The sequence below is a fragment of the Martes martes genome (genome assembly GCF_963455335.1).
Source record: "Martes martes genome assembly, chromosome: 5".
NCBI lineage: Eukaryota > Metazoa > Chordata > Mammalia > Carnivora > Mustelidae > Martes > Martes martes.
The window spans coordinates 87,878,773-87,904,639 of NC_137892.1; the positions used below are offsets into that span (position 1 = coordinate 87,878,773).

Sequence of the window (25,867 nt, forward strand, 5' to 3'; positions counted from 1 at the left end):
GGTTTCTAGGATTTATGGCTTCACCAATTCAGAACTCTACTTAAAGACTCCCAGAGTGGCTGTCTCTGAGTTCCTCAGCTGTAAACCAGTTTTCTGACATTAAGTGATTTCACTTACACTGCTCTTCCCGCCAAATAAATGATGCTCCCCTGCCCCCATTCTCCTACAACCAGCTCAAACCTCAGTGGGGACCTGACTGGGATTCCTTAAGACTTGGACTGAAAGATCTCTGCGTGCACCTTGATGCCTCCCTGACACTTCAGTTCTCTCCTCTGTGCTTCCTGCTGTTTCAAGCAGAGAGTTCTCTCTATGGTGGGTTACGGAGTACCCGATACCATGGGGCAAATATATTAGTCCCCCTCAATTCACTGGGAAATGGTAGCCTAGAATTAAGGTAGTCCAGAACCTGGCCTCCCCAATCAAGAAGAGAAAGCAACCTCTTGGGTTTAGGTAACTGCCTGGTCTACCCTACCCTTGTGCAGTAGAGACTTCTATGCTCCCATATTCTGGCAGCAGGCTTCCACAATACCCTGACTCTTGATCATTACCTTCATTTCTTACCCTCAGATAGGGGCATAACCCACCCCAAGTACTCATCCATTATTCACAAAACACTTCTAAAGCACACCATCTACCACAGAGTTACCACGCACTATGGGCTCTTGCAGAGAGACCAACAGTCGATGGGATGTGACCCAGCCATACGCCTGTATCAGCATAACCCTCAAGCATTGGCTGAGCCTGCAAAGGTCTCACCTCTAGCCCATACAGAAGATCAGAGGGTGGGCAGCTTGGGCGAACAGGCTCCCCTGCCATGGGTGCACTGGGTGACTTCACCATCATGAAGCTATCACTCCGAGTGGGTGCAGAAGCCAAAGGTGTACAGCCATGAGAGTGGCCGCCCACATCAACAAACTTGATAGGATCATCTGACCCTAGCTGGATTCGTAGGATCCCATTGGAAGGAGGAAGCCCCTCCCTCCGTCGAGATCGGGTGAGACAGGCACAGGTGCCAGCAGGAAAGCAGGTCACTCCACAGGCAGCCCCACGCAGACACTTTGAAAGCAGTGCCACGAATGAGCCAAAGGACACAAAGCAAATTGCCACTAGCGATACAGCCAAGTAGAGGGTCAGGCGGGATTCTCCTTCCCTTGGAGCTGAAGATTCTCGAAGATCAGGGACAACTGGATGAGTATCTTCCTCCAAGGACACTAGTAAAGTGACAGAGGTAGACAGTGGGGGGCTACCACTATCCTTTACCACAATGACCAGCTTCTGTGGTGGGAGATCAGCTGGGATGGGAACTGCCGTCCGTACCTCCCCAGCATAGCGAGAGACTGCAAACAGGCTGGGGTCTGGGGCCTCCAGGAGCTGATAGGAAACCCAAGCATTGTAACCTGAATCCAAGTCCACAGCAGTCACCTTTGTGACTAGGTGGCCAGCACCAACTGATGGAGGCAGTGCTTGAGGACACAAGGAACCAGGCCGCGCCCTAGGGCGGAGCACAGCTGGGGCATTGTCATTGAGGTCCAGCACAAACAGACGAACTGTCACAGTACTGCTGAGAGGTGGGTTGCCCCGATCCCGGGCCTGCACCTCAAACTGCAATGTCTGTGTTTGCTCATAATCAAAGGATCGAGTAGCATGAACAGCTCCTGTCTGGGGGTTCAGAGAAATAAAGGAAGAAGCTGAAACATCTCGATTTCTGGGCTCCAGGAGAGAGTAGGAGATAAGTGCATTCAAGCCAGAGTCTGGATCAGAGGCTGCAAGGGAACAAAGCAGGTCCCCTGGGCGATTGTTCTCAGGAACAAACACCTCATGTGACCTCTGGAAGAAAGAGGGTGGGTTATCATTCACATCTGAAATATTGAGGAAAATAGTCCTCTGGGTACTCAGAGGAGGATTCCCAGCATCAGAAGCAGTGACCATGATGTCATAGCTGGATTTGGCTTCTCGGTCCAAGGGCCCAGCAGTCACCAGGGAGAACTGGTTCCTGAAGGCAGACTTGAGGGCAAATGGCAGGTGGTCAGGAATACGGAGGCTCACATCTCCATTCGACCCTGAGTCAGGGTCCTGCACACTGATGAGTGCCACTACAGTGCCAGGTTCTGCGCTCTCTGGAAGAGTCCCAAGCTCCGAGGTCACTGTGATGTGTGGGGCATTGTCATTTACATCTAGGAGATCCACCCGAAGGCTGCAATGTTGCTCCATGGCTGGAGAACCCCCATCGCGAGCCCGAATATCAAATTCATAGTAATTCTCACTCTCAAAGTCTAGGGGCCCCTGAAGGGTAAGCTTTCCAGTAGTCGGGTGAAGGCTAAAGAGGTTTCTCACACGATCAGGGGTGTGACCACTGAAAGAAAAGGTGACGTTACCACTGGGACCCAGGTCTGGGTCAGAGGCATTGAGCTGGATGAGCAGCATGCCGGCTGGGGCACTCTCCAACACGCTAATCCTATAGCTGGATTGCTGGAAGGCTGGGGCGTTGTCATTCACGTCCAGCACAGATACTCGGAGCTCTGCGGTGCCAGATCTCGGGGGGTTCCCTCCATCCACAGCAGTCAGCACCAGGCGGTAGTCTGATTGCTTCTCCCGATCCAAAGGCTTCTCCAGGAGCAGCTCTGGGACCAGGCTGCCGTCGCTGCGCTTCTTGACATCAAGTGCAAAGTGTTCATTGGAGCTTAGTCTATAGCTGCTGATAGAATTGCTCCCCACATCTGCGTCCTGAGCCTTTTCCAAGGGGAAACGCTGTCCTGGAGGAGCTGCCTCCCCAATTTCCAAGTCCAGCTGCTGCCGAGGAAATCGGGGGGCGTGATCATTCACATCCACAATTTCTACCTCCGCTCGGTACATTTCCAAAGGCCCTTCGGTTACAAACTCCAGGGGCACGATGCAGCTGGCACTGAGTCCACACAGTGCCTCTCGATCAATTGGATTCTTGATGAGCAGGGCTCCGCTGTCCAAATCCACACGGAAGTGTCTTTGGTTCACCTCTCCAGCAACCTGCAGCCTACGAGCTGACAGACTCTCTGTATCCAGCAGGAAATCTTGGGCGACATTCCCTACAAAAGTCCCCTCCTGTGACTCCTCTGGGACCGGGTAGCGGATCTGCCCACAAACGTAACCCAGGTGGCAAATGAGGAACAAAAGGGTAGCCCCCCAGCAGATTTCTACCCAGCTTCCCACCTTGCGGAGCATTGCTGCTTCCCGCTAGTCCTCTACCTGGTCCTGAGAAGCAGAAGAAGCCGACCCGCCCCAAACGGCAACAGCAGCTGGAGACACCTATCTCTCTTTCGTGGCGCCAGCTCTGGCGCGGCTGGGCCGGCGCCGCAAGGGTTACGCGCCGTTTTTTTGCTGGTGGCGGGGTAGATTTGTCTGCCTTCCGCCACCCGATTGGCAGACGGCAGCTCCTGGGCTCAGCCAATAGGCTGGGCAGAGAACATCCCAATAGCAGCAGGGTTAATGCGTCGCAGCACTGGAGGAAAAAAAAAACCCAAAAAACAAAAACCACCTATCTTTTCGCCTTCCTCCCACTCAACAGCATTTCTTTCTATAGGTTTATTATCTCTGGGAGAGACAGACAACATGTATATATGCTCTTTCCCCCCTCCAACACACCAACTTCCCCCGCCCCTTTTCGGCGGGGAGGCGGGGAGTGGGGGACAGAGAGCCAGAGCCCTAGCAACCTGCAGCCCAGAGAGAAGTAGCCATTTGAGACTGGTCACTTTGTTCAAGCCTGTGTTGTCATCCACCAATATTCTAAATGGGTAGTTTCTGCCTCAGTCTGATGTATCAGAGCAACAACTAATTAGAAGCAGGGCCATAGACTCAAAACTCTGCCCCTCTGCAGATTATTCAGAAACATATCCATCTCTTTGCAGAAAGACTTACACATTAATGTAGCCAATTAAATTTATGCAGTGCACGCTTTTGTTGTAACAGGAGGTGCAGCAGAAACCGAATCTCTCTTATTCAGACACTAGCTAGAATTACCATTCATTGATTTCAAGGACAGTATAGAAGGAGATGAAGCAAGGTGGAGGGAGCCAGGAGAGGGAGAGGTTCCAAATCAGTAAAGAATCAGTGTGCCTGGGAGGCGCTAAGGACTAGATCTCATTACCTGGCAGAATGCTAATGTTCACAGATTTAATAGCTTCCTTGAATGACTGAGATCAGCCACTAACAGCACTGTGCCCACAAATCCCCTTTATTTGACACCATGGTGTGCTTGATTTGTTAATTACCAAGAGAGACAGTTTCAAATGAGCAAGGTTTTCACTTGGTGCCATGGGGCCTCTTGGAGCTGGAGACTGGATTCACTCTACTCCCACCCTGATCTAGACCCTCCCAGGAGCCTGGCTACCACCTCTCACACACAGAAACACAGATCATCCCACACTGTAGTTACCTGCAAACTATAATCCTAGTGACACATCAGAGAACAGAGAGACAAATCCAGCCTGATCTGGACATAAGATTTCTTAACTCATCTGAATCCTCTCCTAGGTCACCACAGGCTACAAAAACCACCAGCAAAACCCAGATTTCTTATCCTTCCCAGATTTTTAACCAAACCTGTAAATCCTCAGGAATATCCTTTTGACTATGGTGAAGCCAACAACCTACATTCTGGTCTCAAACAGAGGGATCTGGCTTTCTGTGTTCTTTTACCATAAAACAGCTAAACCTCCTCACATAGGAGTAATGGAGGTATCAATCAGAAGGTTTCAATCAGTCTGACCTATGAGGTGTTTGGCGCGGGATTCACTAGCATAGGTGAATGGCACCACCAACAACCCACCATGAATATTTTATACAATTCATTCACTTAAAATCCACAATTTGGGGCACCTGGGTGGCTCAGTAGGTTAAAGCCTCTGCCTTCGGCTCAGGTCATGATCCCAGGGTCCTGGGATCAAGCCACGCATCCATCGCATCCATCGCATCCATCGGGCTCTCTGCTCAGCAGGGAGCCTGCTTCCTCCTCTCTCTCTGCCTGCCTCTCTGCCTACTCGGGATCTCTATCTGTCAAATAAATAAATAAAATCTTTAAAAAAATAAAATTCACAATTAGATGGTTTTTAGTATATTCACATATGTTAAAAGGATACAACCATTACCACAATCTAATAACAGAATATTTGTGTCATCCCTCAAAGAGGTTCCAGACCTCAGTTCCATACTGACCAGCTCTAGACTTTTTAAGAACAGCTGGCCAGATGCTAGTGGTTTAGGAAGATTTTCTCTTTAGATGACTAAAGCATCCTCTTATGTCTTCCCTACGTTGCTCCTCTAGAGCTATTCCAAATACATATGTATTTTTAAAACACAATTATTTCTGTATTTGGGTATAGTTGACACAGAGTGTTAGATTAGTTTCATGTGTACAACACAGCAATTCAACAAGTTTATAGAGCTATTCTATAGAATATTTTAAGGCTGGAAATAACAGAATTTTCTAAGTTCAGCCTGGCCCAGTAAGTCTGGTTCTATGAACACCAAAATAACACCTGGTTTCATAAATGCGTTAATTGATAGACTGATAGATTTTAGAGCAGTAGTTTTCAAACTAGTCTGTATATTAGAATCACTTGGGGACCTTCAAAAAATACTGATCCCTGTGTCTCACCCCCAGACATTGTGCTTTAATTGGTCTGGGTGTGGCTCAGCTTCAGAATTTTTAAGGGGTCCCCAGGTAATGCTAGTATGCAACCAAGTCTGACAGCTGTCATCTTTCCTTAGCACCTTTCCATTTATGTCTCTACTATGTCATTTTTGGCTGCCTCCAGATTTTCTCATTTCCAAGGTGTGTTTAAGATTGGGGGTGGGTAGGGGCACCTGGGTGGCTCAGTGGGTTAAGCCTCTGCCTTTGGCTTGGTCATGAGGATCTCAGGCTCCTGGGATCGAGCCCCGCATCCAGCCCCCCCATATAGCTCTGTGCTCAGCAGGGAGCCTGCTTCCCCCTCTCTCTCTGCCTGCCTCTCTGCCTACTTGTGATCTCTCTCTCTCTCTGTCAAAGAAATAAATAAAATCTTAAAAAAAAGATTGGGGTAGGTAAAGAATAAAAATGATAATAGTAATAACAGAATTTTTTAACACTTAGGATACACCAGGCTCTGAGATTATCTTGGCCAAGGACTCACAGCTTATAAGTAGTGAAGCCTCATCTAACTGACAAATCCAAGGGTTAGTAACAATAATATATTTAGTAGTATACTAGTATGCTTTATTGGTCATAAAATAACAGTGGTTCTCCTACAACTGGAAGTGTGTATAGGCTTCACTCCAAGACAAAAGCCTCGTAGTTACCTGCACACCAGCCTGAATAAATGAAAGCTTTACCTTTCTCAAGTTACAAATTCCCTACCTTTTACATTGTGTGCATAGTTAAGAAAAATAATGCTGGAAGGGAATAACACTGGGGGTACAAAAGAACATTCAATTTGTCCATATGTTCTTTTGGATTGTCTGGATTTATTTATAAAGTAAATGATTACTTTTATTTCTATAATTAATGGTGGCTACATCTTTAGATTTGGGGATTCATGTTAGTTACAATTATTTCTCTATATTTTTCTCTATTTTCTAAATTTTCTATAATACACATGCATTACTACTGTGCCACTAAAATATTTTGTAAGTAATGTACACATTATTTCCAGCAGTGTACTTGAATTAAAACTTGAAGGATGCCTAGAATTTTATTTCTTTCATAGAAAATCAGCTGAGAACGAGGTCTGGGATCCGTGTAGGTAAAGGAACATTATCAGGGGTGCCTCAATGGCTCAGAGGGTTAAGCATCTGCCTTCAGCTCAAGTCATGATCCCAGGGTCCTGGGATCGAGCCCCACATCAGGCTCTCTGCTCAGCGGGGAGCCTGCTTCCCCATCTCTCTCTGCCTGCCTCTCTGCCTATTAGTGATCTCTGTCAAATAAATAAATAATCTTTTTTAAAAAAGGAACATTATCAGTACACCATTAGTTTTAATGAAGATGCAGCAATCAAATGAAAGATGGAAAAATGGAATATTTGCTATATTCCAAGCATCTGTCACTGGTTAGAGATATCTAGCAGCTTGTTCTTAATGCAAATGACACCAAGCTAAGTTCTGAGTGCTGAGATCTTGGCTTATAATTTAATGCCCCCTTAGCAAGATTGGTTAGTTGTGATAGCAATTGAGTGCTGAGTGTGGGAATTGGGGCCACACATGAGTCAATCAAATCCACATTGTGTGGGTTCACAAACCACACTCTAGTCAGGCCTTCCCTTTCACAAAGGCATGATGCTTGATCTAGGCAGGGCAAGGTGAAAATGTGGATTTATCATTAGGAAATCATCTTCATCATTTAAAAAAAACCACTCCATTCCTTCCTGAACCTGGTGCAGGCATCAAAAAGCATTAATATTGTTCTGGGATGCTGACCCTTACCTGTCCGGGAGGGGAGCTCTCTGCACCCAACACTTGCCTATAGAACACTGGATCACAGCTCCGCAGCGTGTTCTGGCGGCTGGCCAGTGGGCTGGCAGCACCAGTTTTCTTCAGCAGCAGGTCGCTGCGGCGTGAGTCGGTGGTGAGGTACACCTGATGGTAAAGGTGCGGTGGCATCAGGCCACCCCGCACAGCGTCTGCGTGCAGAGAGGGCCCTGGTGTTCGGTACAGGGAGCTCAGTGGGGCTCGGTACAGGTCCCTGGACTGCTTCCACTTGTAAACTTTGAATATAATCACTCCCAGTACTGTAACTGCGAACCCCACAGAAACCAGGATTAGAGAGAGGAGTAGATAAAAGGTGAGATTTTTATTCTGCTCCCGAGGGGCAGAGCCAGAGGGGAACTCAGCCCGGGCTTCAGGAGAATCCTCGGTTACTGACACAGTCAGGGTTGCTGTGGTAGACAGTGATGGCTCCCCATTGTCTTTGATCAAGACCATAAGAGTCTGCCTGGGCACATCTGTGTCCTGGACTGCGCGGGAAGTGCTGACTTGACCTGTGTGAAGCCCCACAGCAAAAAGGCTCTGGTTGGAGGCTCCCAAAAGGCTGTAGGAGAGCCAGGCATTGTGCCCTGCATCAGGGTCCCAGCCTACCACCCGTGTGACCACATGGCCAGGAGCGGTAGCTCTGGGCAGCATCTCCACCGAGCTCCGGCCAGGCTGAGGGTATAAGACTTGTGGGGCATTGTCATTACGGTCAGTGACAAATATATTCACACTGATGTTGGTGGTCAGGACCGGAATGCCCCCATCACTGACATGAGCTGTTATTTCGAACTCTCGCCGATCTTCATAATCCAGGGACACTAAGGAAGACACAATGCCATTATCACGATTTATTGTGAAATAGCGGCCCACTAGCCCAGTTTCAGCTCCTTGCTCCAAGAGGAAGAAGGAAAGGCGAGAATTTTGTGGAGCATCTGGGTCCCAGACACTTAGATTTAGTATTGGAACCCCAGGGATGTTATTTTCCTCAACATAAACATCATAGGAGGATTGGGAAGACTGTGGAGGGTTGTCGTTGATATCAGAGACTTGTACCTGCACAACTGTAAGAGCTGAGAGGGAAGGGACTCCCGAGTCTTGAGCAGTGATGCTGAGGTTGTATTCTGAGACAGTCTCACGATCCAGGGCTGCACTGGTTTTCAAAGTAAAGTAATTCTTGAGGGAAGAAGTTAGGCTGAATGGGAGACCTGGAGGAATCTCACAAGTCACCAATCCATTCTCCCCAGCATCCAGATCGATCACGCTAAGCAAAGCAATGACAGTTCCAAGAGGAGCATCCTCGGGGACTGGGCTGTACACGGAGGTGACTGTGATCTCTGGGGCATTGTCATTCACGTCCAGAACCTCTACCAAAACTTTGCAATGTGCTCCTTCTGGAGTGGCGCCTTTGTCTTTGGCCTGTATGTAAATCTCGTGGAGTTTTGTGTCTTCGAAGTCCAGGCGACCCTTGATTGTCAGCACCCCAGTAACAGGATCTAAGGAGAAGAGATCTCGCATACTGGCACGGTTGTGGCTGCCAAAAGAGTAAATGATTTCACCATTGGGGCCTTCATCCAGATCAGTTGCATGAACTTGCACAACAAGAGTGCCAGGGGGTGCATCCTCCAGGACACGCGCACGGTACAAAGACTGATTGAAGGTGGGTGCGTTGTCATTCGCGTCCAGCACGGTGATGCGAATGGGAAGGGTGGCCGAACGAGCTGGAGTTCCTCCATCCAAAGCCGTCAGCACCAACTGGAGACTTGGCTCTCGCTCCCAATCAAGGGCGCGCTCCAGCACCAGCTCCGCGTACTTGGTGCTGTCCTCCCGCGTCTGAACTCGAAGCGCAAAGTACTCATTAAGGCTCAGCTCATAGGTTTGTAAAGAGTTGCTTCCTACATCAGGATCGTGCGCGCTCTCCAGCGGAAAGCGCGTGCCTGGCGCCACGGCCTCGCTAATCTCCAATTTCATTTCCCCGGTAGGGAAAGAGGGATTGTTGTCGTTGATATCCTGGATCACCACCTCTGCGCTGAACAGCTCTAGTGGGCTTTCCACTACCAGCTCCAGAGTTACGGTGCAGGAGGGCAGTGTCCCACAAAGCTCCTCTCTATCCAGGCGGTCATTCACGAACATCTCTCCTGTCTCCCGGTTCACCTCAAAGAACCTTCGGCTAGTCCCGGACAACACCCGCAGCCTTCGGGCTGATAGGCTGCCGAGATCCAAGCCAAGGTCCGTGACCACGTTGCCCACCGCAAAACCTCTCTCTCTTTCCTCCAGGATCTCATAGCGAACCACGGCAGAAGCCTTGTGCAAAGCACCAAGCAGAAACAAAACTCCCACCACTCTCCCGGTGCTTACCAGTCCGCTCCTCCAGGCCTCTGGGAGCATCTCACTCAAAGGCAGTTCCTCTTAGCGGGGTCCAGATTTTTCCGGCTATTTCGCTGAGAAACTTTCAGCGGGTTAGCGCTTGAGCGCTGGGCGCAGAGTCGGACATGGCTTTCTGGATGCCGCTGATTTGCTCGCCGGCTGTTCAGTCTCTGCCTCATCCCGGGGCGCCGAGAGGGGACGGGCCGGGCCCGATCTCCAGCGTCTTCATTGGCCGACAGCGGCACGCAGAGTCCCAGCCAATAACTGCACGAAGAATGCGCTAGCGCCGGGCTCTCTGAGCGGGACAAACGCTATGGACAGGAACTTCACTTTCCTTTGGCTTCTTTCCAGAGTTTAGGGCCAAAGCGCCTTGGCAGTTATCTGTACCTCGGAAACCCACCTTAGCCTGGAAAGCCAACTGCAGAGCGATGAAGCTGGCTGTTCTGCAAGTTTTCAAACCAAAGCCTATTGTACATTTTAATCGCTGTCTTTAGTAATCACAAGGGAGCATCAAACCGAACTGAGAACCATACAACACTGTCTGGAAAAACACAAAACTGGTTTGTTGGAGGGCTGAGTAAATCCTATCCAGCTGGACTCTACATGTAAGGGGCCATTTAGCATTTCCGTGGAAATGTGAATAATTTCAGCTTTATCTCTTACCAAATGAGAGTGTACAATTTTATTACTTCCTCAGTAGAGTAAATCAACAGTAGCCACTCTCTGTTTGGTTTAACTGTGTTTTAGGAAATTTAAAATTCAGGTTTCTTTTAAAACTGGTGTTGTTCTTTAGCTCTCATTTCTTAAGAACCAGGGAGCAATGTGACATTTCCTTACCCCATCTTTCCCAACACAATCTCAATCATAAGGCATAATCTCAAATACTTCCTTTTACACCGTCAATCCATTTCCCAAGATCTTGTGTTCATATGCCGCAAAGAGAAGATGCATTGCTAAAAAAGGATAATATCCCCCTCCCCCCAAAAACAGAAAAATCCAGGCCTATTTATCACCTTTATAAAATGACTGAGATATGCAGCAAAGCCCCATAGTCTTTAGAGAATACAAAGCCTTTAACCCATAGAAGAAAGATCATCAGGTTTTCTGCATTTAAGATTATAATTCAAGAAACAAATAAAATGGTAATGATTAGGATAATGAATTAGACAATGAGGTATGAAATAAACTGGCTAAGTTATATACCTTGGGCAAGAAACTACCTTCACAGGGTTTCTGGGTTCCTTATCTTATAAAATGCCAGGCAGGTAAAATGCTTGGCATAGAGTAAGCCTCAATTACTGATGCAAATCACCCTATTAAATATGAGACATAAAGTTTCAGAGCCTCATACTATTTCTGTATACTTGTCTAGGACATCACTTTGACGGCATACAGTACTTTCTGAAGTGTAAATGAACTCTGAAGCAGGGAGATAGTCAAACAGGTTAAATAAGTAGATAAGTATGTAAGTATAAAGAGGATATTTACTGAAGAGATGAAAATCCCTTTTGGACCTGTTTCACCATGTCCTCAATACTTTATTTTACACCCCCTAGGTTTTTTTCTTATGAGTGACACAAGTGGGAAAGTTTATTAAAGCTCAAGTATACTGTCCAGATGTTAGAGCAGTTAGCCTGAAGAGAGAGCTGCACATGAACTGGACATGAGCAGACATTTCTCCAAAGAAGACAGCCAAATGGCCAACAGTCACATGAAAAAAATGCTCTACATCACTTGCCATCAGGGAAATACAAATCAAAACCACAACGAGATACCACCTTACACCAGTCAAAATGGCTAAAATTAACAAGGCAGGGAACAACATATGTTGGAGAGGATGTAAACCCCATAGTTTTAATTTTTTTAAAAGATTTTATTTATTTATTTGAAAGACAGAGATCACAAGCAAGCAGAGAGACAGGCAGAGGGAGAGGAAGGGAAGCAGGCTCCCCGCCGAGCAGAGAGCCTGATGTGGGGCTTGATCGCAGGACCCTGGCATCAGGACCTGAGCCGAAGGTAGAGGCTTTAACCCACTGAGCCACCCAGGCGCCCTGAAACCACCTAGTTTTAAATACTGTTTGACAACGGATCAGACCACCGAGAAGGCTGATGGGTATTTAAACACTGAATACATTCTATAGAGTATATTTAGAATATAGAATATAGCCTAGTCACTTGCTACTCAAAGTGTGAGCCAAGAACCAATGGCATTAGGCATCACCTAGGAGCTTGTTAGAAATGCGGCAATCCTCTACTTTGTACCTCCTGACCAGATACTGATTTAACAAAATATCTGTGTGATTTGAATGAATATTAGGGTTTGAGAAATACTGATCCATGGTTTATTCAGAAATAATGATTTATCAATCTTTTTATTTTCCATTCACCATCACTTAATTACAACATGGGTTTTGAAAACTAGCTTCTAAAAGTTGAGATGGTTTTCCCATTTGTAGTAGGGCCCATAGTTTTCTTAAGACCTCTTCATAAGCCAGCAGCACCCTCTTGGATCCATTTTCCATAGTAGCCACAATGATTTCTTAAAAAAATTTTTTAAAGATTTTATTTACTTGAGAGACACTGCACAAGCAGGGGGAGGTACAAAGGGAGAGAATCTCAAGCAAATTCCGTGCTGAACATGGAGCCCAACTCGGGGCTTTATCCCACAACCCCAAGGTCCTGACCTGAGCTGAAACTAAGAGTTGGACACTAAGCTAGCTACTGAGCCACCCAGGCACCTTTGATCATCTTAAAATTTTAATTAGATCAGGGCGCCTGGGTAGCTCAGTCGTTAAACATCTGCCCTCGGCTCAGGTCGTGATCCCTGGGTCCTGAGACAGAGCTCTGTGTTGGGCTCCCTAATGAACAGGGGAGTCTGATTCTCCCTGTCCCTCTGCCCCACTCCCGTTCATGTTCTCTCTCCTCTCTCTAATAAATAAGTAAAATTTTTTAAAAAGTATAATTGACAAAATTATAAAAATTCAAGGTATAAACATGATGATTTACTATACTATAAAATAATTACAACATAGTTAACACATCCATCACATGTTAGTTACCAATATGCATGTATGTGTGTGCCCATGCACGTATGTGTGGTGAGAACAATTAAGATACAGTCTCTCAGCAAATTTCAAGTATATCTTACAGTACTGTTAACTACAGTCAACATACTGCACATTAGAGTCCTAAAATGTATTCATTTTGTAACTGTAAGTTTGTAGCCTTCGACCAACATCTCTCTACATTTAATGATTATTAATATAGCAATCTTCATGCCAATGGCCTAGTAATCATAAAATGCACTAAGGATTATATAGAGTCAGTTATATGCATCCATTTTCCCTAGGTGTAAGAATTTTGGAAGATACAGTCACTCTTTCAAGCTACCAGTGGACCTAATGAAACTATTCCTTAACCTAATGATTTGAAAAATACAGTTTGCTAAAGAGGCAAAGAAGGTGTGGTAATACAACTTACACTGGGAGGGGGGAGGAAATGGAAACACCAGTGTTAGGGGATCAGCACAATTTTTTGGTCTCTATCTTCTTTCCTTTCTGTTCTGTAATTTCAAGAGAGCCTCTAATCAATGAGATATAGCAAAGACAATTTTGACATAGAGAGTAAATGTGTTACAGGTGTCCAGTGCGAAGCCTTAGGGTCAGAAAGACGTGAGCTCTTTCTCAGAAAGACTGAGTATTACACTTAGTAGCTATGTAACCATAAAGTTTATTTTTAACTTCTCTTTCATTTTCTTTATCTTTAAAATGGGAATAATTACAGCACCCCTTGATTTAACCAAGCATCTCAATCTGTTATTTTTTAACAGCTTTATACTCACCACAGAGTTCACCTAGACAATCATTTTTAGTAAATTTATATTTATGCAACCAACACCATAATCCAGTTTTACTATATTCCCATCATCCCAAAAGTCCCTTAATCCTGTCTGCTGTCAATCCTTGCTCCTAACCCCAGCCTGAGGCAACCACTGAGTTAAAACTCCCAAGTCCAGGGGCGCCTGGGTGGCTCAGTGGGTTAAGCCTCTGCCTTCAGCTCAGGTCGTGATCTCAGGGTCCTAGGATCGAGCCCCGCGTCGGGCTCTCTGCTCGGCAGGGAGCCTGCTTCCCTTCCTCTCTCTCTCTGCCTGCCTCTCTGTCTACTTATGATCTCTGTCAAATAAATAAAATCTTTAAAAAAAAAACAAACTCCCAAGTCCATGGTGCCTGGCTGGCTCTGTCAGTAGAACATGCAACTCTTGATCTCCAGGTTTTGAGTTCGAGCACCCACACTGAGCTCAGAGGTTACTTACATATAAAATCTTTAAAAAAAATTCCCAAATCATTCTTAACATCTTTTTCTACATTTCCACATTCAATTAATTCCCAGTACATGCCAATGCTTACTACCTCCAATATGTATTTCGAATCTATCAATTACTTTCCCTCTCTACTGCCACTTCCCAAGTCAAATGCTATCTTATGATTGGCTACCCAATTTGTAAGGCCAATGAAAACAGGGGGCTTCTTGTTTAAAAATTAAGAATTTTAAGATAATAACAGCAGGGCATTAGCCCAAATTCAGGGCCCTTCTAAGAAAGGGGACCCATGTGACTGTACAGATCACATGCTCATGAAGCTGTCCTTGCTGGCACAGAGGAACCTCTCAAAAAATATGTCCTAATATCATTTTCATATATCAGGTGACTATATCATAAAATTATTTATTCTCAGGGTATCCAGTAATATCAGAAAATCCTGCTCACGGTACTGTTAAATTATTACATTCAAGGAAAAAGTATATGTATTACCCCTTTAAAACCCAAAATATCATCTATTAATCTTCCAATTAACCTAATTTGCCTATTTGAGAAATATTCCAAGGTCAAATTAAGAGATCATTTGAGGAGAACTAATATAAAAACAGATAACCAAGAGATTAATCAAACATGTAGCACAATTTTTACACTGGTGGGAGATTCAAGGATTTGGTGAATAACCTGAAGAGTTTAGCCTTAATATTTACCTGACGTGTATTTACATGAAAAAATATCTTGCATACTTTTTTGGGGAAAAAGATCTATTTGAAAAGACCTATGAATCTTAAAAATAAGTTTTATACCCATTCTCTCTCCCCTCAGAACAGAAGAAATTACCTCATCAATAAGAAACAAAATAGAGGATTATAGGGGAAGATAGGGGAAAATTAAATAAGATGAAATCAGAGAGGGAGACAAAACATAAGAGATTCTTAACTATAAGAAACTGAGGGTTGCTGGAGGAGAGGTGGGTAGGAGGATGGGTAACTGGGTGATGGGCATTAGGAGGGCACTTGATGGAATGAGCACTGGGTGTTTTATACAACTGATGAATCACTGAATTCCACCTCTGAAACTAATACAATATATGCTAATTAACTGACTTTAAATTTAAAAAATATTTTGAAACTACAGGGGCACCTGGAAGGCTCACTCAGTTGAGCTGAGCGTCTCTGACTCTTGGTTTTGCATCAGGTCTTAATCTCAGGGTCGTGAGACTGAGCCCCGCGTTGGGCTCTGTGTTCAGCAGAGTCTGTTTAAGATTCTTTCTCCCTCCCTCTCCCTCCAACCCTCCCCTTCCTCCTGCTCTTGCATATGTGTGTCCTCTCTCTCTCTAAAATAAATAAATATTTTTTAAAAATATTTTGAAACAAATCAGTGATTTTGAAGATCAAAAGTTTGGGGCACCTGGGTGGCTCAGTGGGTTAAGCCTCTGCCTTCAGCTCTGGTCATGATCCTGGGGTCTGAGCCCCACATCGGGCTCTCTGCTTGGCAGTGAGCATGCTTCCCCCGCCCCACCACCTGCCGCTCTGCCTACTTGTCATCTCTGTCAAATAAACAAATAAAATCTTTAAAAAAAAATAAAGATCAAAAGTTTAAGAAAAAAGATGTTTACCTCTTTACCTATTTGAATGGTATTCTCATCTAGTCCTGATCACATTAGTACTAACTATTTATTAAATCAGAAACTCAAATATGCCAGGAAACTACCTGAAAAATATTAATTGCCCATTTGAAAATCTTCCAAGAGACCTAAATTCTCCTTAGATTAAATTTGTTCAATTTCCCCCAGCATACTATTATATTTTTATCTAAATTATCAGTTCTCACCAAATGAATAACCAGGTGTGGTTAAATAGTTTATCTTTTAATCAAATAATGCCCTTCATAATATGTTGATAAGTTTGAGTGAGAAGAAAGTGTAACTTTCTGGTCTTTAAGCCTTCTATCAATATAATGATGCTATCTCAAATCATTGAGGCAAAGATTAAGTTTTTAAGGAATAGTACTGAGACAACTGGACAGTCAGTTGGGGGGGAAAATATAAAATTAGATCCATACCTCAGCACACAGAAGAATAAAACCCATACAGATTAAGGATCCAAATGTGAAAAAAAAAACCAAAAAATCATATAAGAACTAGAAGAAAACTGATGAATATTTCTGTAAGCTCAGTGTGGGGCAAGGCTTTCTAAGCATGACTCAAAACCTAAATGTAATATAAGAAAAAATGATTAATTTGATTACATAAAAATATAAAGTAAAAAAGACTGAACTGCAAAAACCACTCTAAACAAAGCTAAAAGACAAATGATATACTGAGAAAAAATATTTGCAACTTACATCTTGGGCAATGACCTAATATCTCTAAATAAATGAGTAACTTTTTTAAAATTTTAGGTCAAGACACTAAAAAATCATACAGTAAAATGAACATAAGACATGAACAATTTTTAAGAAGATATAAACAGGCTCAAATATGTGAAAAGATCTTTAAATTTAATCATAGTGAGAGAAGCTCTCATCAAAACTATTTTGAGGGGCACCTGGGTGGCTCAGTGGGTTAGAGCCTCTGCCTTTAGCTCGGGTCATGATCCTAGGGTCCTGGGATCAAGCCCTGCATCAGGCTCTCTGATCGGTGGGGAGCCTGCTTCTCCCTCTCTCTCTGCCTGCCTCTCTGCCTGCTTGTGATCTGTCTGTCAAATAAATAAATAAAATCTTTGAAAAAAACTATTTTCAAATTTTTTAAATAATCACATTAGCAAAAATTAAAAATCTTGACAACATACTCTATAGAGGAGGCTATGGGAAAATAAGCTTTCTCATCTACTGGTAGGAATGCAAAACAGTACAATTTATATGGAGGGAAACAGTTCTATCTAACAAACCTATATATGCATTTGCCCTATGACTTAGTAATTACACTTTTAAAAAATTTTTAATTTATTTTTAAAATTTCCTTTCAGTGTTCCAGAATTCATTTGTTTATGCACCACACCCAGTGCTCCATGCAATATGTGCCCTCCATAATATCCACGACCAGGCTCACCCAACCTCCCACCCCCTATCCCTCCAAAACCCTCAGATTGTTTGTCAGAGTCCATAGTCTCTCATGGTTTGTCTCCCGCTCCAGTTTCCCCAACTCCCTTCTCTTCTCCATCTCCCCATGTCCTCCATGCTATTTCTTATGCTCCACAAATAAGTGAAACCATATGATAATTGACTCTCTCTCCTTGACTTATTTCACTCAGCATAGTCTCCTCCAGTCCCATCCATGTTGCTACAAAAGTTGGATATTCATCCTTTCTGATGGAGGCATACTACTCGATCGGGTATATGGACCACATCTTCCTTATCCATTCGTCTGTTGAAGGGCATTTTGGTTCTTTCCACAGTTTGGTGACTGTGGCCATTGCTGCTATGAACACTGGGGTACAGATGGCCCTTCTTTTCACTCCATCTGTATCTTTGGGGTAAGTACCCAGTAGTGCAATTGCAGGGTCATAGGGAAGCTCTATTTTTAATTTCTTAAGGAATCTCCACACTGTTTTCCAAAGTGGCTACACCAACTTGCATTCCCACCAACAGCGTAAGAGGGTTCCCCTTTCTCCACATTCACTCCAACACACGTTGTTTACGGTCTTGTTAATTTTGGCCATTCTAACTGGTGTCAGGTGGTATCTCAATGTGGTTTTGATTTGAATCTCCCTGATAGCTAATGATGATGAACATTTTTTCATGTGTCTGTTAGCCATTTGTATGTCTTCAATGGAGAAGTGTCTGTTCATGTCTTCTGCCCATTTTTTGACACGATTATCTGTTTTCTGTGTGTTGAGTTTGATGAGTTCTTTATAGATCCTGGATATCAGCCCTTTGTCTGTACTGTCATTTGTGAATATCTTCTCCCATTCCGTGGGTTGCCTCTTTGTTTTGTTAACTGTTTCCTTTGCTGTGCAGAAGCTTTCATCTTAATGAAGTCCCAAAAATTCATTTTCACTTTTGTTTCCTTTGCCTTTGGAGACATATCTTGAAAGAAGTTGTTGTGGCCAATGTCGAAGAGGTTATTGCCTATGTTCTCCTCTAGGATTCTGAAGGATTCCTGCCTCACGTTGAGGTCTTTTATCCATTTCAAGTTTATCTTTGTGTATGGTGTAAGTAACTGCATTTTTAGGAATATACGCTTAAGACACACCTCAAAAATTATGAAAATACATATGTACCAGATTATTCATTACAGCATTTATAATTGCAAAAAGATTAGAAACTACCTAAATGGCAAACTATAGATTGACTGAATAAACTATGATATAATAGAGTTTTAGAAAGCTATAAAAATAAACATCTCTATAAATTAATATACAATGATTTATAGGACACAATGTTAGTACAAAAAGCAAAGGGATAACTTTTACTTCTGCTCATGTGGAAGGAACCATATCATTATAAGCAACCTTGAACACTGATGAAAATATGTGGAAAATGCTCTGAGACACTGGTTTAAAAGGAGTTTGAGACCAAGAGAAGGGAAACAAATAAGGTGAGTTCTAGGATCTCTAGTATTTTGCCTGGAAGTAATTTTCAGACCATGGGGCAAAAAAGGAGACACCCAAGAATAAAAAAGTGATCTTGCTGAATTCAGGAGTAGAAATTAAGAGTATGGGGAGACTGAAGCAGCTAGAATTTGTGTAACAGCGAATGGAGCTATGTAAAGAACTCCAGAAGGATCCCAAGTCTCTGGATGAACAATAGTTGAGCACATACAGACTGATAACTCTCCAGAAGCTGAACAAAGAACAAGGGAGCTATAAGCTGAAAAATTCTGAAGCTCACACAGGGATGGTAAATATTTGGGTTCCATTCAGCCAGAAAATAAAAATCATGATGAACAGCCAAAAAAAGATCACAACTTAGTAGCAGCGCTAATTAGTCCAATGCAAAGGTTTCTATAGACCTGTCCTAACAAAATTTAAAAACAAGTCGTGAAAAGATCAACCAGATCAGCAAATAACTGCCTTCCCAAACAAATTTCAATACTTTTTAAAGAAAGACAACAAAACCCAAACATTCAACAATGTAGCATTTACAATATCTACCATCCAATGAAAACATTACTAGGCATGCAAATAATCAGCAAATTGTGACTTAAAACCAGGGAGAAAATCATCGTGAGAAATAACAGAGGTAATTAAATTAGCAGACAATGACTTTAAAACAGCTATTGTAGGGGCACCTGGGTGGCTCAGTGGGTTGGGCCTCTGCCTTCAGCTCAGGTCATGATCTCAGGGTCCTGGGATCAAGCCCCGCATTGGGCTATCTGCTCAGCGGGGAGCCTGCTTCCCCTCTCTCTCTGCCTGCCTCTCTGCCTACTTGTGATATATCTCTCTCTGTTAAATGAATAAATAAAATCTTTTTAAAAACCAGCTATTGTAGGGCACCTGGGTGGCTCAGTGGGTTAAGCCTCTGCCTTCGGCTCAGGTCATGATCTCAGGGTCCTGGGATCGAGCCCCACATCGGGCTCTCTGCTCAGCAGGGAGCCTGCTTCCCCTCTCTCTCTCTGTCTGCTTCTCTGCCGACTTGTGATCTCTCTCTGTGTGTCAAATAAATAAATAAAATCTTTTAAAAAAACAGCTATTGTAAATACTCTCAAGGATTTAAAAGAAAACATGGAGACAATGAGAGAAAGGAAAGAATGAAACGGAATTTCTAGAAATGAAAAACAACATATATGAAATGAAAACTTCACTAGATGGGATTAACAGCAGCCTAGACACTAAAGAAGATCACTCAACTTGAAAACATAGTAACAGAAACTATCCAGAAACACACAGAGAAGAAATGTGGGAAAATATCAATTTGTCTAACATAAGTAAAATTGGAGCTCCATAATTGCATATGTGTGTGTAATAATATTTGAATACAGCTCAAAACTTTCTAAAGACTTTCTAAAAACTTTCTATACTTTTAGATCCACAAACTCAAGACACTCAACAAGTCCCAAGAAGGATAAACATCAAGAAAAATGCACTATGGTCCATCATAATCAAGTTTCATAGATAAAGAGAAAAATTTAGAAGCAGTCAGAGGAAAAGAAACATTAAATACAGAGGAACAAAAAAGAAAGACTAAAAAATTCTCATTAGAAACAACACAAGGCAGAACAGAGAGGAGTAACAACTTCAAAGAACTGAAAGGAAAAAAGTATCAGTCTAGAATTCTATATCCAGCAAAAGTACCTTTGAACAATGAAGGTGAAATAATATTTTTTTCAAACAAAAACAATAACAAAAAATGTAACCAGAAGATCTGTACTGCAAGAAACATTAAAGGAAGTTCTTCAGTCTAAAGGAAAATGACACCAGATGGAAACCTGGATCTATGTAAAGTTACAGAAATGATAAATACATAGGTAACATATGAAAAACTTCTCACTTTCTAGTTTCTTTAAAAGATAATTGATTGTTTAAAGCAAAAATAACAACATAATGTGAGGCTAAAAATATTGCAGAAGTAAAATGTGAGGCAACAATAGTACAAACACACAAAAGGAGAAAAATGGAAGTATAAAGGGTACCCGCATTATATGAAAAGTGGTATATTATTATTTTTATTATATTTATGTTGATAAATTAAAGGTGCATAGTATAAACCCCAGAACCACTTAAAAATTAAAGAGGATATGTAATAAATATCAGAAATAAAATGGAATACCAAACAATACTCAATCTAAAAGGAGGCATGAAAAGATGAATGAAGAAATAAACAGTGGTTGGGATAAGAAGAAAACAAAGAGTAAGATGGTAGACATATTACATTAAATGTAAGGTGATCTGAAAATTCTAATTAAAGACAGAGAGGGATAAAAAAAAGCAAGACCCAATAATATCCTTTCTACAGAAAATGCACTTTATATACAAAGAATGAGAAAATATATACCATGCAAGCACTAATTATAAGAAAGCTGCTGTGGCTCTATCAATATCAGAATAAGTAGGCCTTAAGAAGATAGACTAGGAGAGATAAAGAGAAACATTTCAAAACAACAAAAAGGTCAATTTATCCAGTAAGAATATTTAACAATCTTTTTTTAAAGATTTTATTTTATTAGAGAGAGAGAGAGCATGAGAGGGGAGAAGTCAGAGGGAGAAGCAGACTCCCCGCTGAGCAGGGAGCCTGATGTGGGACTCGATCCCAGGACTCCAGGATCATGCCTTGAGCTGAAGGCAGTTGCTTAACCAATTGAGCCATCCAGGCACCCCAATATTTAACAATCTTAAATGTCTATTTACCCAAAGAAAATTACAAGAGACAACAAAGGACTTTGTATAATGATAAAAGGGTCAATTCTCTAGGAAGACATAGCCATCTTAAATGTGTACATACCAAACAAGAGCACTTCAAAATACATGAAGCAAAATCTGACATAATTTAATGTAAAATAGACAGATCCGGGGCGCCTGGGTGGCTCAGTGGGTTAAAGCCTCTGCCTTCGGCTCGGGTCATGATCTCAGGGTCCTGGGATCGAGCCCCGCATCGGGCTCTCTGCTCAGCGGGGAGCTTGCTTCCTCCTCTCTCTCTCTCTCTCTGCCTGCCTGCATATCTGTGATCTCTGTCTGTCAAATAAATAAATAAAATCTTAAAAAAAAAAAATAAAATAGACAGATCCATCATTAAAGTTGGAGACATCGACAATCTGACAACAACTGACAGAACTAACAACAAGGGCACTGAAGAAGTGAACAATCAAACTTTTTTTCAACAATTGACAAAATTACTAACTAGAATACAGAAAAAGTAAACAATGCCATTAACTAACAGGACCTAACTGACACTTACAGAACACTCCACCCAAGAGAAGAATATATATTCTTCCCAAGCACCCATGGACCATTATGATCTTATCCAGGGTAAAAAAATAAATCACAGAAAATTTTAAAAAAACAAACAGAATATATGCTTTGACCATACTGGAATTAAACTGAAAATCAGTAACAGAAAAGTTAACAGGAAAATCTTCAAACACTTGGAAATAAAACAACACAGTTCTAAGTAATCCATTGGTCAATGAGTAAGTCTCAAAGGAAATTTAACAATATGATAAACTGAATGAAAATGAAAATACACTTATAAAAATCTGTGGGATGCAACTGAAGTAGTTCTGACAGGGAAATATAGCACTAAAGGTAAAAGTTCTCCCATCAGTCAACTACATTCCCACCTCAAGAAACTAGAAGAAAGGGGCACCTGGGTGGCTCAGTGGGTTAAAGCCTCTGCCTTCGGCTCAGGTCATGATCCCAGGCTTGGGATCAAGTCCTGCATCAGGCTCCCTGCTCCTTGGGGAGCTTGCTTCTCCATCTGCCTCTGCCTCTCTCTCTCTCTCTTTCTGTCTCTCATGAATAAATGAATAAATAAAATCTTAAAACAAATACAAGGTCATAAATCAATGAAACTGAATTCCTAGGTATATACCCAGGGGAAATTAAAACACATGTTCATACAAAGACTGCAGCAAATGTTCATAGCTATATTTTTCATAATAGATACATGGGTTGATTCCAGTTTATGGCTATCAAAGGACACATGGAGAAACAAAATGTGGTATAGCTCTACAATGAAATACTATTCAACAGTAAAACCAATGAAGGGCTGATAATGCTACAGTAAGGATGAATCTAAATAATGCTGTGCCAAGTGAAGGAAGCCAACATAAAAACTACATATTGTATGACTCCATTAGTATGAAATTTCTACAAAAGAAAAAACGAAAAAACTATACAAACTGAAAGCTGTTCAGTGGTTGCCTGGGGCTGGGGCTGGAAACTGACCACAGACACAAAGGAAATCTTTGGGGTGAAGAGAACGTTCTAAAACTGGATAGTGGGAATGGTCGCACAAGTAAATGAATTTATTAAAATTTGTCTATCTGTATCTTAAAATAGGTAAAGTTCATGACATGTAAATTATACCTCAATTTATCTATTTTATCTATTTTAAAACAAATATATAAATCAATAAAAACAAAACAGAAAAACAGAAAAAAATTAATGGCACAAAAAGCTGGTGCTTTGAAAACTACTAAAATTAGTAAATTCATTAACTGACAAACTCTATCAAGATGGACAATCCAGGGACTCCTGGGTGGCTCAGTCAGTTAAGAGGTCAACTCTTGGTTTTGGCTTGGGTCATGATCTCAGGCTTGTAGGATGGAGCCCCATATTGGGCTGCACACTCACGGAGGGGTCTGCTTGAGAATCTCTCCCTCTGCCCCTCTCCCCCACTCATGCACACACTCTCTAAAATAAATAAATAATTCTTTAAAAAAAAGATGGCCAACCTGATATTCACAGTGAAATGGGCTATCACTACAGATTCCCATGGCATTAAAAGGAATATAAGGGGATATTATGAACAACTATATGCATGTGAACTCAACAATTTTTTTGAAGAATTCTTTTTTTTTAAAAGATTTTATTTATTTATTTGACAGACAGAGATCACAAGTAGGCAGAGAGGCAGGCAGAGAGAGAGGAGGAAGCAGGCTCCCTGCCAAGCAGAGATCCCAATGCAGGACTCAATCCCAGGACCCTGAGATCATGACCTGAGCCGAAGGCAGAGGCTTAACCCACTGAACCACCCAGGAACCCTGAACTCAACAATTTAAATAAATTGGACCAATTGCTGAAAAACAATTACTACAATACTGACCCAACATGAAATGGAAAATCTATATAGTCCTATAGCTAGCAGACAAATTGAATTCATAGTTTAAAAATTCCCAAAAAGAAGTTTCCAGGCCTAGACTGTTTCTTCCAAATTTTTAAAGAATAATTAACACCAATTATACACAATCTCTTCTAGAAAATGCTTTTTAAAAAAAAGATTGATTTATTTGAAAGAGAAAGAGTGCACAAGTGGAGGAGGGGCAGAGGGAGAGAAGCACACTCCTCTGAGCACAGAACCCAACACAGGACTCAATCTCACAACCCTGAGTTCATGACATAAACTGAATCCAAGAGTAGGACCTCTAACAGACTAAGCCATTCAGGAACCATGAGAAAACACTCCCTAATTCATTTTATGAAGCCAATTTTACTGATACCAAAGCAGAAAAAGGCAGCACAAAAAACTACAAACCAATATCCCTCATAAATATAAATATAAAAATCCTGAATAAAATAGGAGTAAATGGAATTCAGCAACATGTAAAAATAATTACACACCAAAACTAGTGGACTTTATTCCAGGGGTGCAAGGCTGGTTCAATATTTGAAAATTAATTAGCATTAATTCACAGTACCAACAAGCTAAAGAAGAAAAATTACACAATCATATACCATGCTGCAGAAAAAGCATTTGACAAAATTCAAGACCCATTCATGATTAAAAAAAAAGAAACTTAGAAAACTAAGAACAGAGGAGATCTTTCTCAATTTGATAAAATGCATCCACACAGGGGGCGCCTGGGTGGCTCAGTGGGTTAAAGCCTCTGCCTTTGGCTCGGGTCATGATCCCAGGGTCCTGGGATCGAGCCCCGCATCGGGCTCTCTGCTCGGCAGGGAGCCTGCTTCCCTTCCTCTCTCTCTCTCTCTGCCCACCTCTCTGCCTACTTGAGATCTCTGCCTGTCAAATAAATAAAATAAAATCTTAAAAAAAAATGCATCCACACAAACTTACAGTAAACGTGATACTTCAGACTGCAAGACTAAATTACCCCCCCCATTAGATCAAGAACAAAGGAAAGATGTCCATTCTCACTATTCTTAGTCAACATAGGATTAGAAGTTCTAGCCAGTGCAATAAGGCCAGAAAAAGAAAGAAAAGGCATAGAGATTAAAAGGAAGAAACACTACTGTCCCTATTTGCAAATTTGCAAATTATGTACAAAGAAAATCCCACAGGAATCTGTAAGAAAACTGGTAGAACTATTAAGTGACTTCAGCAAGGTTACAGGATACAACAAATGAAAATCTATTTTATTTCTATATACTATGATTGAACATGTAGAAACTGAAATTAAAAACTCAATGCCAAAAAAAAAAGACTCAATGCCATTCACAATTGCTTGGAAGACTCAACATAGTAAAGATGTCAATTCCTTCCCACTTCCACTTTCATCTCTAGGTTTAACACAATTCCTCAAAATATGATCATGCAAGGTATTTTTTTGTACTACTGACAAGTTTATTCTTTTTTTTTAAGATTTTATTTATTTACTTGACAGACAGAGATCACAAGTAGGCAGAGAGGCAGGCAGAGAGAGAGAGAGGAGGAAGCAGGCTCCCTGCTGAGCAGAGAGCCCGATGTGGGGCTTGATCCCAGGACCCTGGGATCATGACCTGAGGCAAAGGCAGAGGCTTTAACCCACTGAGCCACCCAGGCGCCCCACAAGTTTATTCTAACATATACATGTAAAGGCACAGACCCTAGAATAGCTAAAACAATCTTGAAAATGAAGAATAAAGTGGGAGGACTTACTTCAACCAATTTCACCATATAGTTACAGTAATCTACAGAATGTGCTATTAGAAGAGAGATACACACATAGTTCAATAAACCAGAATAAAGAACCCAGAAGTAGACCCACACAAGTATGGCCACCTTATTTTTTAAAGCCATAAAGAAGATTTATTGGCTTACATAACTGAAGTCCAGAAGTAAGTAGGCATCATTAGTTTGACCTGGGGTCATAAATATGTCACCAAGGACCTGATTTCT

The 25,867-nt window shown here is 42.2% G+C and overlaps 1 protein-coding gene across 15 annotated transcripts in view; it reads right to left on the minus strand.

Moving 5' to 3' along the window:
- Nucleotides 1-25,867, minus strand: part of LOC308343026 (protocadherin gamma-C4) — a gene marked incomplete at its 5' end in the record, with an annotated part of 174,801 nt that overhangs the window by 20,831 nt on the left and 128,103 nt on the right. The window contains one exon of one of the 15 annotated variants that reach the window (XM_080803838.1): nucleotides 7,429-10,006. The exons of 12 other annotated variants lie outside the window; for them this stretch is intronic. In XM_080803838.1, coding sequence (XP_080659964.1) covers nucleotides 7,429-9,858 — 2,430 coding nt within the window. Of the gene's footprint in view, nucleotides 1-756; nucleotides 3,199-7,428; nucleotides 10,018-25,867 lie in introns of those variants that run through there. 2 more of the 15 variants (XM_080803836.1, XM_080803839.1) reach the window with 2 other exon arrangements.